This window comes from Bubalus kerabau, chromosome 13, assembly GCF_029407905.1.
Source record: "Bubalus kerabau isolate K-KA32 ecotype Philippines breed swamp buffalo chromosome 13, PCC_UOA_SB_1v2, whole genome shotgun sequence".
NCBI lineage: Eukaryota > Metazoa > Chordata > Mammalia > Artiodactyla > Bovidae > Bubalus > Bubalus kerabau.
Window position 1 is genome coordinate 18,238,462 of NC_073636.1, and position 12,672 is coordinate 18,251,133.

The 12,672-nt window shown below is 40.9% G+C and overlaps 2 protein-coding genes across 13 annotated transcripts in view; one reads left to right on the top strand and one right to left on the bottom strand.

The window, feature by feature from the left end:
• The window catches only part of PDSS1 (decaprenyl diphosphate synthase subunit 1), a 39,933-nt gene extending 36,137 nt beyond the window's left edge, over positions 1-3,796 (bottom strand). For 4 of the 10 annotated variants that reach the window (XR_008701411.1, XM_055543646.1, XM_055543647.1 and 1 more), the window contains exon 1: positions 3,292-3,450. Coding sequence is in view for 3 of the 10 variants with exons in the window: in XM_055543646.1 (XP_055399621.1) it covers positions 3,292-3,450 (159 nt within the window). In the remaining 7 variants the exon portion in view is untranslated. Of the gene's footprint in view, positions 1-2,581; positions 2,876-3,291; positions 3,451-3,657 lie in introns of those variants that run through there. The other 6 variants (XM_055543654.1, XM_055543650.1, XM_055543652.1 and 3 more) reach the window with 4 other exon arrangements.
• Positions 3,693-12,672, top strand: part of LOC129625380 (protein adenylyltransferase SelO-like) — a 33,099-nt gene continuing 24,119 nt past the window's right edge. For all 3 annotated transcript variants that reach the window (XM_055543631.1, XM_055543633.1, XM_055543630.1), the window contains exons 1-8: positions 3,693-4,096; positions 7,855-7,973; positions 8,598-8,726; positions 10,311-10,375; positions 10,465-10,521; positions 10,633-10,731; positions 11,352-11,419; positions 12,334-12,421. In XM_055543631.1, coding sequence (XP_055399606.1) covers positions 3,790-4,096; positions 7,855-7,973; positions 8,598-8,726; positions 10,311-10,375; positions 10,465-10,521; positions 10,633-10,731; positions 11,352-11,419; positions 12,334-12,421 — 932 coding nt within the window. In that variant the 5' untranslated portion in view covers positions 3,693-3,789. The remainder of the gene's footprint in view (positions 4,097-7,854; positions 7,974-8,597; positions 8,727-10,310; positions 10,376-10,464; positions 10,522-10,632; positions 10,732-11,351; positions 11,420-12,333; positions 12,422-12,672) is intronic.

A 12,672-nucleotide genomic window follows, 5' to 3' on the forward strand; every position in this document is an offset into this window, starting at 1 on the left:
AAGAAAACGAATCCACTGTATTGGTCTTACAACCAAGACTTTTAAAGTCCTACAATGTGGGCTTGACTCTGACAACTACGTGTGATACAGCCAGGGAACTTGAAATTCAGAAAAGTCTGAAAAACTGATAATACAGATATGTTTACAACACATCAATAGAGAAAAGCACCTACAGAACAGTGTGCACTATGTGATTCCACTAAAAATTTGTATAACTATACAAATAAAATCCTGGGTTCGGAATCCCATAAGGGGGGTATTAAAAATGGTTGTTTTGAAATAAATCAGATCATGGGAGTTTTTCTGCGTTTTGTTTTTAAGTCATATTTTCTGAATTTTCTCTAGTGAACCACATACTGCTTTAGATGTATTAAAATGACAATAGGGACTTCCTTGGTGGACAAGTAGGGGAGAATCCACCTTGCAATGCAGGGTACATGGGTTCAATCCCTCATCAGGGAACCAGGATCCAACATGCCTTGAAGCAAGGCATCCTTCCTATGCTGCAAGGAAGGATCCCATGTGTTGCAACTAAGACCCAACGCAGTCAAATAAATAATTTTTTAAATGGCCCAGTATTTTAAAAAATAAATAAAATAAAATGACAATAAATGCTGACTTTGCCTGGCAGGTAGTGGCCGAAGAAGGTGGCCCAGAGTTGTATCTTCTCCATGGCATTACATATCCATTAATGACATCCCAGGCATTACAATGTCCTAAAGAAAAAAACTGACAATCCTCCTTTGAATTCAACCTAACGTGACACTTAACCTACTTCTTCAGCCTTCACACGTAAATAATTCACATGAATTTAGTATTTATTATAATACTTATTCAATTTGAAACCTAAGCTCTAAGTGCAGTGAAGAGTTAAAATTACACAGCTAGCATAGCCTACTCTTAATTACTGGGCAACGTGTAGCTTGTTTAAAGGCTGGAGGGTGGGTCTTGGCTCAAATCCCAACATTTCCTAGTAGTTATCTTGAGACAGTGATTACAGGTAAAGCTCTTGGCTGTGAAGATTTATAGGAGGTATTCAGCCAAGCTATCTTCTGCTTTAAAAGTATCTTGGGGTGAGGTTTTTTGAAGTGAGGTTAGAGATACACAGAAGAGCTGTATTCAAAGGGTGTTGTGGAACCGGGTCCACCTAGGGGCCACGACTAGTGCGAACATCAACCATCTCCCAAATCTGATTTTCTATCTTTCCATCTCATACTCTCCCCTGAAATTCAACTTGCATCCCACGAAGTTACTTTAAAAAAAGAGAGAGAGAGAAAATGCTGAGTAAGAATCAAGACATACTGACTAGTGATTTGGCACAATCGGACATGGCCTGGTTTCTGTACTATCACAAGATATGTGAACACTCTCAGTCAAGAGGTCGAGAGAACGTACAAGCATCAGTAAGAGTGGAGCTTTGCTGGGATAGCTGGGCGTGGCTTTACTGTTGCTCTTTGTCCCCAAGGACCATGAGGCCCTATGAGACTTGAACTAGCCAAAACACACCCTCTCCTAAGGCAGACATCAGAAGGCTCCTGTATTAATTTACAGCAAAAAATACCACTGACACAGAAATCAGAAATATACGGGATCGGGTTTTCCTGGTGGCTGAGAGTTAAAGAATTTGCCTACCAATGCAGGAGACATGAGTTCGATACCTGGTCCCAGAAGATCCCACATGTTGGAGAGCAACGAAGCCCGTGTGCTACAATTATTGAGCCTGTGCTCTAGAGCCTGGGAGACCAACTACTGAGCCCACGTGGCACAACTACTGACGCCTTCACGCCCTAGAGCCCGCGCTGCGCTAACTAGAGAAGCCAGTGCACTGCAACTGGAGAGTGGCCCTGCTCGCTGCAATCAGACAAAAGCCCACGCAGCAAAACCCAGCCAATAAATAAATAAAATTAATAAAAAAGAGATATACGGTACCGGGATTATCAGCAAAGCTCCTCCAACAATGCTCTCCAGGAAAGCACCCTTTATGTACCTAAGATAATTGCTTAATGGGCATGGATTTTTTAAAAAGCAGGAGCGTCAAAGAAGAATCAATGTCATCAGTGGTGGGTGCATCCCTCTCTGCAAATAACATCGTCATTTGCAGTACTAGGAATATCTGAAGCCTGGCTAGGACAGCACCTACACAGATCCCACAGTCTTTCTATTCCCCATATTCTCTCTTTACTGTCTCTTCTGTAGACCAGCCCAACTGCCATTCTCTCTTCAAGTGTCTGTTCTGAGTAAGTTGTGATTTATGTACCCATATGTATCCAAAAGCAGACACTTAGAAATGCTACATATTTCATATTGGGAAATGGTATTTGATGGGTACACGGAAGTGTACCAAATCTAAGAAAGCCCTAAATTCAAATAAACTTTTTTAAAAAAAATGAGTTTTGCAGATGAGAGGAAACACATAACAATAGCTATGTGACGGGAGAAGTCTCCAAAAGACAGTGAGCGCATCGATCTTGCGTGGTTATATATCCAATATGAGCTTAGCCTACAGCAAGTTAATCACTAGAGTGCAGAAAAGGATTCACAGAGCCACAGAAACTTGTCAATACACAGGAGCTAAACTGACCACAAAGGGAGAAAGAGATGGAGTCCAAAGGCAGCAGGAGAGAACACCAAAATTTAGTACTCAGATTCTGACTCTACTTCAAGAAGTCAGACTTAAACATCAAGGTTTCTCCACTTCTGCGGCATCCTTGGGCCTCTTCTTCCAGCCCGTCCAGTTAGTTGAGCCCTCCCTCCGAAGCAACTACCGCACAACCGATCTCCGGTTCACTCTGAGCATCATCCCTGCGTTCTCCACGAGACCTATTCCTAGGCTACCCCGGCCCTCCGCATGTCTGAGCGCTCAGAGCACCTTTTGCCCTGAAATCCCAATTAAGTTCGGTTGCCCCCGAAGCCTTGACTGTTAACTCGAAAGGAAACACCTGCAGACGCTCTCCACGCGTTACACAGATTCCAGGAGAAAACTGGGCTACACCTGCGCTGCCCAGGATCCGGCTCCTCGTCGCCCCTTCCTGACACCCAAGATGCTCCCCGGTCCCAGGACATCGCTCTACAGCCCAGCGTGGGGTGTCAGTAATTCAGGCGGCCGCCAGGTGCCCAACCCTCGGCTCAGTTCCATCCTCGGAGCCCGGCCAGCCCAGGGTCGCATCCCAGCGCGGCCCCACGGTCCCCGCCCGCCGCGCGTGCAGCTTGCGCCCCATTCATTCCGCGGCGCCGCTGTCATTGGCGCCGTGACCTCTGAGTCCGGCCGCGGCGTGCGCTCCCCAGCCTCACCTGCGCGCGGGCGACGGCGACAGTGGCAGCGGCGGCGACGGCGGCAGCCCGCGGCGCATAGAGTGCCGCGCGGCCGGCGGAGTTGGGCCCGGGGCTCCGCGCCGCCGGCCTCCAAGAGCAGCCGCGCCGCCACCGCCACGGCCACCAGCACGAGGCCATGGTCCGAGTCTGAAAGTCGCGGCAGGGGGGCGGCTCCGCCTCTGGCCCAGCGGCCCCGCCTCCCGGGACCCGGAGCCGGAAGTCCGGAACCGGAAGAGCTTGGAGTCGCACACCCCGCCCCTTCGCTCTCCTGATGGAGGACCCTCTAGCTGGAGAGCTGGAGGGGCGGCCACAAAGGTTACTCCGCGACGGCTGGACCCTTCGTACCTCCGCCGGCCGCAGGGCCGGGAGAAGCCAGCGGGATCTTCCTCCCGGGAAGCGGCCTCTGCCGATCCAGATCGTGCCTCCGGCAGTCACCGCCACAGTCTACCCCTGGCGGAAACCATCTGTCACCTGGAAATGCTACGGGGCGCCCGACGAACAGTCCTTAACTTTCCTTCTCCGTTTTTAGGCGAAAATTGGACGCAGAGGATCAAGTTCCCGTTTTGCTGCCTAATTTGGAGGCTCCAGTTTCCGCCGCTGCTTCTCTTGGGCGTCACCTGCCACGCCGTTGTCGGCTCCTTATGGCGACCTAGCCTTCAGGGAAATGCCAGCCTTTTGCACCTTTCCAGGAACAGGTCAAACCCCGAGCAGGGCTATTGTGAAAGAGGAGCTAGATTAGTCTCGTCTCTCGACTTCTGGACTCTCTCCTCTGAAAACCTCATAGGTATATCGTGGTCTAGTTTGGCGGTCTTGCTCACATCTGGATGTGTGAGCCCCGCGCGTGGGTGTATTGAGCTGTGTGGAGTTATTTCCTATTTGATAATGTTGAAGCTACTTGTAAACAGCCCAGGGGATACTGGAGAGTGGACAAGACTAATACCCGAGAAGGGTTAAAAAGTCCTTTGCTTAATCATATATCCACATCTATTCTTGTCATGGTACTAACAGGGCGTCTTTGGACTGTAGACCTCCAGGTTCTTCTGTCCATGGAATTCTCCAGGCAAGAATACTGGAGTGGGTAGCCATTCTCTTCTCCTGAGGATCTTCCCCACCCAGGGATCGAACCCAGGTCTCCCGCATAGGCAGATTCTTTACCGTCTGAGCCTTTATAACAGAAGTTGTGATACAATTAATCATTCAACACAAGCACATAAACGCACAAAGCTGATCAGACAGTGTAAGCATCAGTGATACAGAAATAGAAACTTGCTCTGTCCTCCTCAAAAAGAAACAAAAAATAACTCTCCTATGAGGAAGTAGACCAGCAAGCAGACAACTGTGATTCTCTGATATTTTTTTCTTATTCTTCTTACCCATGCATTTTGCGCTTAAAAAAAATAAGTACCGAAATAGCTGAGCACAGTATTTTTAGATTTATCTTCAAAGTGTTTCTTCAACTGAATAAAAGAATAAAAAAAAATTTTTAATGTCCATTTAATCCAGGTGTTCCCCCACTCCAATCTTGAAAATTATGTAAAAGATGTGTCAGGTGCTTTAGATTAAGGTTGTTACTATGTACCTGGTGGCTTATCTTGACCTAGGTTTACATATTAAGAAATAACCAACAGGTAGAATTTGCCAAAATAGAGTTGCAGTAAACCCTTGAACTTGTAACAATCCTGTGAAATCAAATAGTATCGTTTGCCCTTTTTTTCTAGATAGGGATACAGATATAGATGAATTAAGTGTCTTGCCCAAGCTCAGATAGTTGGTAGAATAGGATTCTGCATGATTCTGTTAAGCCGTTTTCATTGAGACATTGTTTGCCAGATTAAAACAACAACCTGGCTGTTACAAAGATGTAGTAATGGCAAGGTTCAGTAGGGAAAGCAGCTGAAATTAGTCAAGGCCTCCAACATTATAACTAAACTTCTGATGAACAATAACCCACCAACTGGACACCCAGAGAATACAAAGTAGTTCTTTTGACCCAACTAAGTCAAGCAGAAAGAGATGGGAATACCACACCATCTGACCTGGCTCTTGAGAAACCTATATGCAGGTCAGGAAGCAACAGTTAGAACTGGACATGGAACAACAGACTGGTTCCAAAGAGGAAAAGGAGTATGTCAAGGCTGTATATTGTCACCCTGTTTATTTACCTTCTATGCAGAGTACATCATGAGAAATGCTGGGCTGGAAGAAGCACAAGCTGGAATCAAAATTGCTGGGAGAAATATCAATAACCTCAGATATACAGATGACACCACCCTTATGGCAGAAAGAGGAACTAAATAGTCTCTTGATGAAAGTGAAAGAGGAGTGAAAAAGTTGGCTTAAAGCTCAACATTCAGAAAACGAAGATCATGGCATTTGGTGATGGACAGGGAGGCCTGGCGTGCTGCGATTCATGGGGTCGCAGGGAGTCGGACACAACTGATCGACTGAATTGAACTGAACTAAAGTCAAGCATGAGTCTAGGAAGTTAACACACGGTCTATGCCAAGTGATTAACTGCCAAAGAACAGACTCCTTTTGTGCAGTGTTTTTCACTACCCTTAAAAGAAACAACTAGCAATACTGATAAAAATGGAATAAATGGATTGCTAAAAACATTTTCAAAGTTATCTTGATATTGCAGAATTGGCAACATTTCCATCATGAAGATACTGTTCTAACACTAGGTAGGACTAGGTTTTACAGCCAAGGAAGGATTATACATATACTATATATGTATTAACCATATATTGTTTCATAGTACTGCATAGAAGTACCTCATTTTGAGGTTATTCAATAACTGATAAAATTATCAATATAACTGTGATAACATTTACTGAGAGAAGCGGTTCAAATATGGTTGCACTGAAAGGTTAGCCATTTTTGTGCATTTCATATTCCGAGGCCCCACTGAATTCTGAAGAATTGAAACGATACCCTTACTTCTATTACCAATTTCTCCGAAACGTTAAGATAAAGCGTTAACATATAGTTGGAATTTTTGCTGGGGTCTTGGTCTCTGACTGATGAGTTGGCTGAATGTAATAAGGGTGAGGACTGACTGCCTGTGAAAGTCTTTTTTGTTCCATGGTCAGTGATTACAGGTATCAGCTGATGAACTACCTTGCCAAAGTATGAGTCCATCTACAAAATCATAACTATCAGTTAAACATCATATACTTGCCATGCTCTACTGAAATTGTATAGCACCGTAAAAGAAAATGCCTTTATTATATAATTTAGTCTGTTTCCACACAGTGGCTCTCCTAGAAGAAAACAAGCTATTGGATCATCTACTAATCAGAGGTTTTGTTGGTGGATAATTTCCCATGATGCTGCCTTATTTGCCATGTACTTAGGGAAAACTATGAAGACCTAAATCTGACCCACATTTGCCTGTTTTTTACTCCCATGGAGGAGATATAAGAATTCTCTTGTTTCTATTATAACTGATATTTAGTTCACCTAGGCTTGGGTGGAATAAATAGGAGTTATTCCAAACAGTTTAGCAAATCAACCTGATGCCACCTTTCTCCACAGATTCAAAATAATCATTTTCATTATACAGGGAACTCTTACATTACTTTTAATGTGCTTTTGGTGTCCCATTGATTTTTGCATCTATTTTGGGGATAGCAATATTTTTATAAGTTTTAAAATGATAAGGAAGCTCCTATCTTATTTAAAAAAAAAGTCTTTATTTTCCTATATTTACACTTTGTTTCTTCAAAAAAGAAATTCTACTAGGATTTTGATTGGATTTCCATTATGTTTGGTAAATAATTTGGTGACAGTGGTAACTTGATGATATCTTTATCCAGAAACATAGATTTTTGTGTTTCTTATATCTTAGTAATACACCTAATCTCTTTTATATTTTTGTTTTAATTGCTTTAGATTAGGAGAACATTAAGGTTTTAAGAATTATACTTAAAAGTAAGCATGTTCAAAGCTCTCCCTTTTCCTCTACAGCTTTTAAAATATGTAGTTTAGTGTATGCTGCTGCTAAGTCACTTCAGTCGTGTCCCACTCTGTGCGACCCCATAGACAGCAGCCCACCAGGCTCCCCCATCCCTGGGATTCTCCAGGCAAGAACACTGGAGTGGGTTGCCATTTCCTTCTCTGATGCAGGAAAGTGAAAAGTGAAAGTGAAGTTGCTCAGGCATGTCCGACTCTAGCGACCCCATGGACTGCAGCCCACCAGGCTCCTCCGTCCATGGGATTTTCCAGCCAAGAGTACTGGAGTGGGGTGCCATTGCCTTCTCCGAGTTTAGTGTATGGACCTTATGAAACACATCTCTTTAGAGGCAATTTTTAAATTTCTAGCATTGTGAACAGGCATGTATCAAATGTTTTGAAGTTTCTCACTGAGACTGGAATCAGAAAATGGTTGAAAATAATGGGATAGCTTTAAATAGCAAAGTGTGAACAAAATAGTAGTTCAAGTCGATTTTCTTGAAGAACTGTAGCCTTTCTGGGGATTATTAATGCTGTATATGCAACAAATGAGAACATTAAGAAGGTCTTTTTTTTTTTTTTAATCAGCTGTGTTGCCAACTGATCCTGTTAAAGAAAATTATGTGCGTAAAGTGAAAAACTGTGTTTTTTCAATTGCCTTCCCCACTCCTTTCCAATCAAGAGTACGTCTTGTAGCAGTTTCAAAGGTTAGGCTTTACTTTTTCATAACACAAATACTTAACTCACTATAATTTTGTCTAAAAATTAGTAACATTTTTTGGAGTTAACTTGTTAGTCTATTTGTGTTTAAACTTTCTAACTTGGAGAATGTCATTCTTAGAAATCACTTTTGAATACTTACTCCTGGGACTGATACTTAGTTTCATTTTTTAAATTATCTTACAAGGAAAACACACTTTTGTGAAAAAAAAAAAAAAAAAAAAAAAAGAGGTAAATGAATTAAATTCTTAGAAAGGGGCTCTAATAACAAATTCTAAAGTGTTCTCTCAAGATATAAATGAATTTGAGATTAAAAAAAAGGACATTTACTTTTTTCTACTTCCTTGAAAAAATATGTGCTAGGAAGAATATTATTTTACCATGCATAATAAGAAATCCACAAAAATTTTAGAACTATCTAATAGAACTAATTTTCCCAAGTAGCATAAATAATCCTAAAAAGTATGGTACATCTCTTCTGGGAAGATATTAGTCTAATTTTGTAAGAAGTTTATTCTTTTAATTTTCCTTCTTCCATAAAGTTTATTTTCTCAAAAACTATTAAAGGATTACTTAAGTTTGAAAGAAGTTTTTTTTTTTCCCTGCCTCAGGAAGTGCTAGAAGATATTTTGGACCTTGATTTATCTGTCTCAGAAACAGATGATTTTATCCAGCTTGTAAGTGGTGGAAAGATAGTATTTGGATCCATTCCATTGGCTCACAGATATGGCGGCCACCAGGTAAGAATAGTACCAGGACTCTCCTGGTGGTGCAGTGGCTAAGACTCAGCATTCCAATGCAGGGGGCCTGGGATCGAAGCCTTCTCAGGGAACTAGATCCCACACACCACAACTAAAAGATTCCGCATGCCACAACACATTGAATATCCCGAGTGCCTAAGACGTGGCACAGCCAAATTAATTAATTAAAAAAAATAGCACCAGTATCACTTCCTTATGCAAATATAAGCAGCTGGTGGAAATGCTATCCCATTATAGACGTGTATGCATGCTAAGTCACTTCAGTCGTGTCCGACTCTCTGCAAGCCCATGAACTATAGCCCATCAGGCTTCTCCGTCCATGGGATTCTCCCAGCAAGAATATTGGACTGGGTTGCCATTTCCTTCTCCTTGCATTAATTTATCTAATATTAGTATATTGAAACTTCACCAAGATGTTTCTAGAGCAATGTGTCATGAAATGTTTAATCTATTAGCTGATGTGATTTCCTAAGTTTCCCTGATAAAACTGAGGAAACTGAGGCAGCACAATATAATAGCTGTGTGAATTACTGCAAAAAAACTCATTCTGTGGAGTTCTTGGCAAGAGATTTAAGTGAAGTCAGGTCGCATGATGCATCAGTATAAAAGCCTCAGAAAGACAAATAGAATACAATTTTGCCAGAATGGCTATAAAGCAAAGTTTTAGAACTGCTTTTAATAGAAACTGGTAGAAGTTAAATCGGGATTAATTGGGGATGTTGTACATGCAAAGGCAATTGGAAATAAAGCAAAGATGTTGCTTTATATCTAATGTTGTCTTCTAGAAGTAAAGCAAGATGTTGAAGCAAGTTCAAGGTGTGCAATCTGACTGATTAAAAAAAAAGGACACAGAACCAATTGTTGAAATTGCTGTGACTTTCTTGTGAGTTTGATTAATTTAAGAAAATAGAGTGATCTTTAACTTAGCAAGTAGCCATTAGCAATAATAATAATTACCATCTTTTGAGCACTTGGGTGCGTTGGACATAGTGCAAGACATTTTTCATATATTAACATTCATTCTTAAAACAATCTGGCAAGGGTTTTCCCATTTTACATAAGTGAAAAGTCAGTCTCACTGAGATTAAGTAACCCAAACAAATTTCCGCAGCTAGTAAGTGGCATAGCTGGGAGCTGAACAACCACAAACAAATCTTAATGCAAAAGTCTGGAAACAGTTAATCATGTCCATTCAAAAGCAATTTTTTCCAGGTACAGTATGTTCCTGGTTTTATATTGTATATGTATAGTACAGGCAAATTTTCTACTGACAATTGTTCCTAGTTCATGTTCTGGAATTAAATAGGTCAGTTGTCAGTATTCTACCAAACAAGCTTGAGCTGAGCTATAAAATGATGAAGAAATTAATTATATGTCTTAAATTTATAATTTTAAAATGAATTTGACTTATGGATTGAATTTTATTTTCACCTTTATTCAGGTTGTTGATTATTATAATCTTAAAAATGCACTGTTCCAGTATCATTTGACAAAGTAACTTTGAATATAAGATTACAATAAACACTTTAATAAACATGAATAATTTTCTCTTTTCCCTTTTAGTTTGGGATATGGGCAGATCAGCTTGGGGATGGAAGAGCCCATCTTATTGGAATTTACATGAACAGGTACTACATGTTTTCTTGTAGAATAGCTTTTCTGCTAAATATTAACACAAATCTTCTAATATTTAGTTGTTTTTTTTTTTCCCCCTAAGGCAAGGTGAAAAATGGGAGCTGCAATTAAAAGGTTCAGGAAAGACCCCATACTCCCGGTACATTTTGGTTTTGTTTTTTTTATTTCTTTTTTAAATTTTAGTCATCTAAGTAAAAATTAATGTTATCTGAATTATAACTGAAAATCTTTTTTATCGTTTTACCCATAGAAATGGCGATGGCAGAGCCATCCTTCGTTCCTCTCTGAGAGAATTTCTGTGTAGTGAAGCTCTGCATTATCTCGGAATTCCCACCAGCAGAGCTGCAAGGTAATTCCTTTCCTGTAAGCTAACTTTCAGCACTACGTCACATTACCTTCAGAAACACATCAGTGAAGTGAGCAGATAAACCCCCAAGAGCGTGACTTCTCATTATTTCTTACAGTTTTCAGTTCAGTTCAGACGCTCAGTCATGTCTGACTCTTTGCGACCCCATGGACTGCAGCACGCCAGGCTTCCCTGTCCATCACCAACTCCCAGAGCTTGCTCAAACTCATGTCCATTGAGTTGGTGATGCCATCCAACCATCTCATCCTCTGTCATCACCGTCTCCTCCTGCCTCCAACCTTTCCCAGCATCAGGGTCTTTTCCAATGAGTCAGCTCTTTGCTTCAGGTGGCCAGAGTATTGGAGCTTCAGCTTCAGCATCAGTCCTTCCCATGAATATTCAGGACTGATTTCCTTTAGGATGGACTGGCTGGATCTCCTTACAGTCCAAGGGACTCTCAAGAGTCTTCTCCAACATTACAGTTCAAAGGGATCAATTCTTCAGCACTCAGCTTTCTTTCTGGTCCAGCTCTCACATCCATACATAAATAGGTATAGCTTATAACTTCTTGATAGCTTGCTAGCAGTTCAAAGTATAACTTGGATGGTTCTCTTACCTTTCAGTCTGGTTGTGAGTGATGATGTGGTATGGAGAGATCAATTCTACAATGGAAACCTTGCAAAAGAACGAGGTAATGACAGTTCTTAGAATGCTTACATAAAATCACTAACTTCTTCGGGAATAGCAGATATTGGGCATCTCAGCAGTCTTCGTAAAACATGGCCTGTGGGGACTTCCCTGATGATTTAGTGGTTAAGACTTCGCTTTCCAGTGCAAGGGGTGCAGGTTCAATCCCTAGTCGGGGAGCTAGGATCCCACATGGCTTGCAGCCAAAAAGCCAAAATATAGAAAGCAATATTGTAACAAATTCAGTAAAGACTTTAAAATACTAAAAAACAAAAAATCAAAAACATGACCTGTGGATCGTCATGATGTAAGTTCAGCATTATGATATTATAATAGAATATCCTTTCTCATATGCTTATATCACTAAGCCATCCTTTTGAAATAGCAAAACATCTGGGAAGTGAACATGGGAAATTCATGGACAACCAATACAAAACATCCCAAAACGTCACAAAGCCAGTGCACCAACATTCATACACTTCCTTCCCAGAAGACGCCCCCAACCCCCAATTGCTCTTACTTCCTGTTTATTCCAGTAAGTTTGGTTACCTTTCCCCTCAGCTGTTAGTAGGTCAGAAGTAAAAAATCAGAAAGTGCCGTAGAGCAGTAAAAAGAGAAAGAGCCAGGGAAACCTGTCTCTAAATCTCTGGCGAGGGAGGAGACCTGAAAACCAATAATAAACATATTTAACTAGTTATAAAGCAGAGCTATTGAGAACGGCTGACAGCATTACATGCTTTATTAGGTAAAGAAAGAGATAAAAGCCTTGGCCCTTTGTAGGATGTAAATTAATTGTTTTTCTGATAAATTCAATCACTCTATTTTTTATTAAAATAATTTCACTTTTAAGAAGAGCATGTTATGCTGTATTTGCACAGTTTAAAATAGTTTATGCTAAAATAAATGTTTCTTTTCCAGGTGCAGTAGTGCTGCGTGTTGCAAAATCCTGGTTTAGAATTGGATCATTAGAAATTTTGACTCATTCTGGTGAACTGGATTTACTAAGGTTAGAAAACCAGTTTTGTTTTTTTTTTTAATGGTAGAAGACAGTGGAAAGAAATGCTTGTTTATGTGCTGTGAAGTTAAAATATTTTTGGTTTACTTGTAAGACTTCAAATTTCAATTAATAGATATTTTTAACATCTATTAGATATGTTGTGTGTTTACTATCGTGTGGGTTTCTAGGAGGCTGAAAAAGATGTGTTTAGACTCAGTAGACCCTCTTCTCAAGGAGTGTTTTTATCTAGTATGAAACCC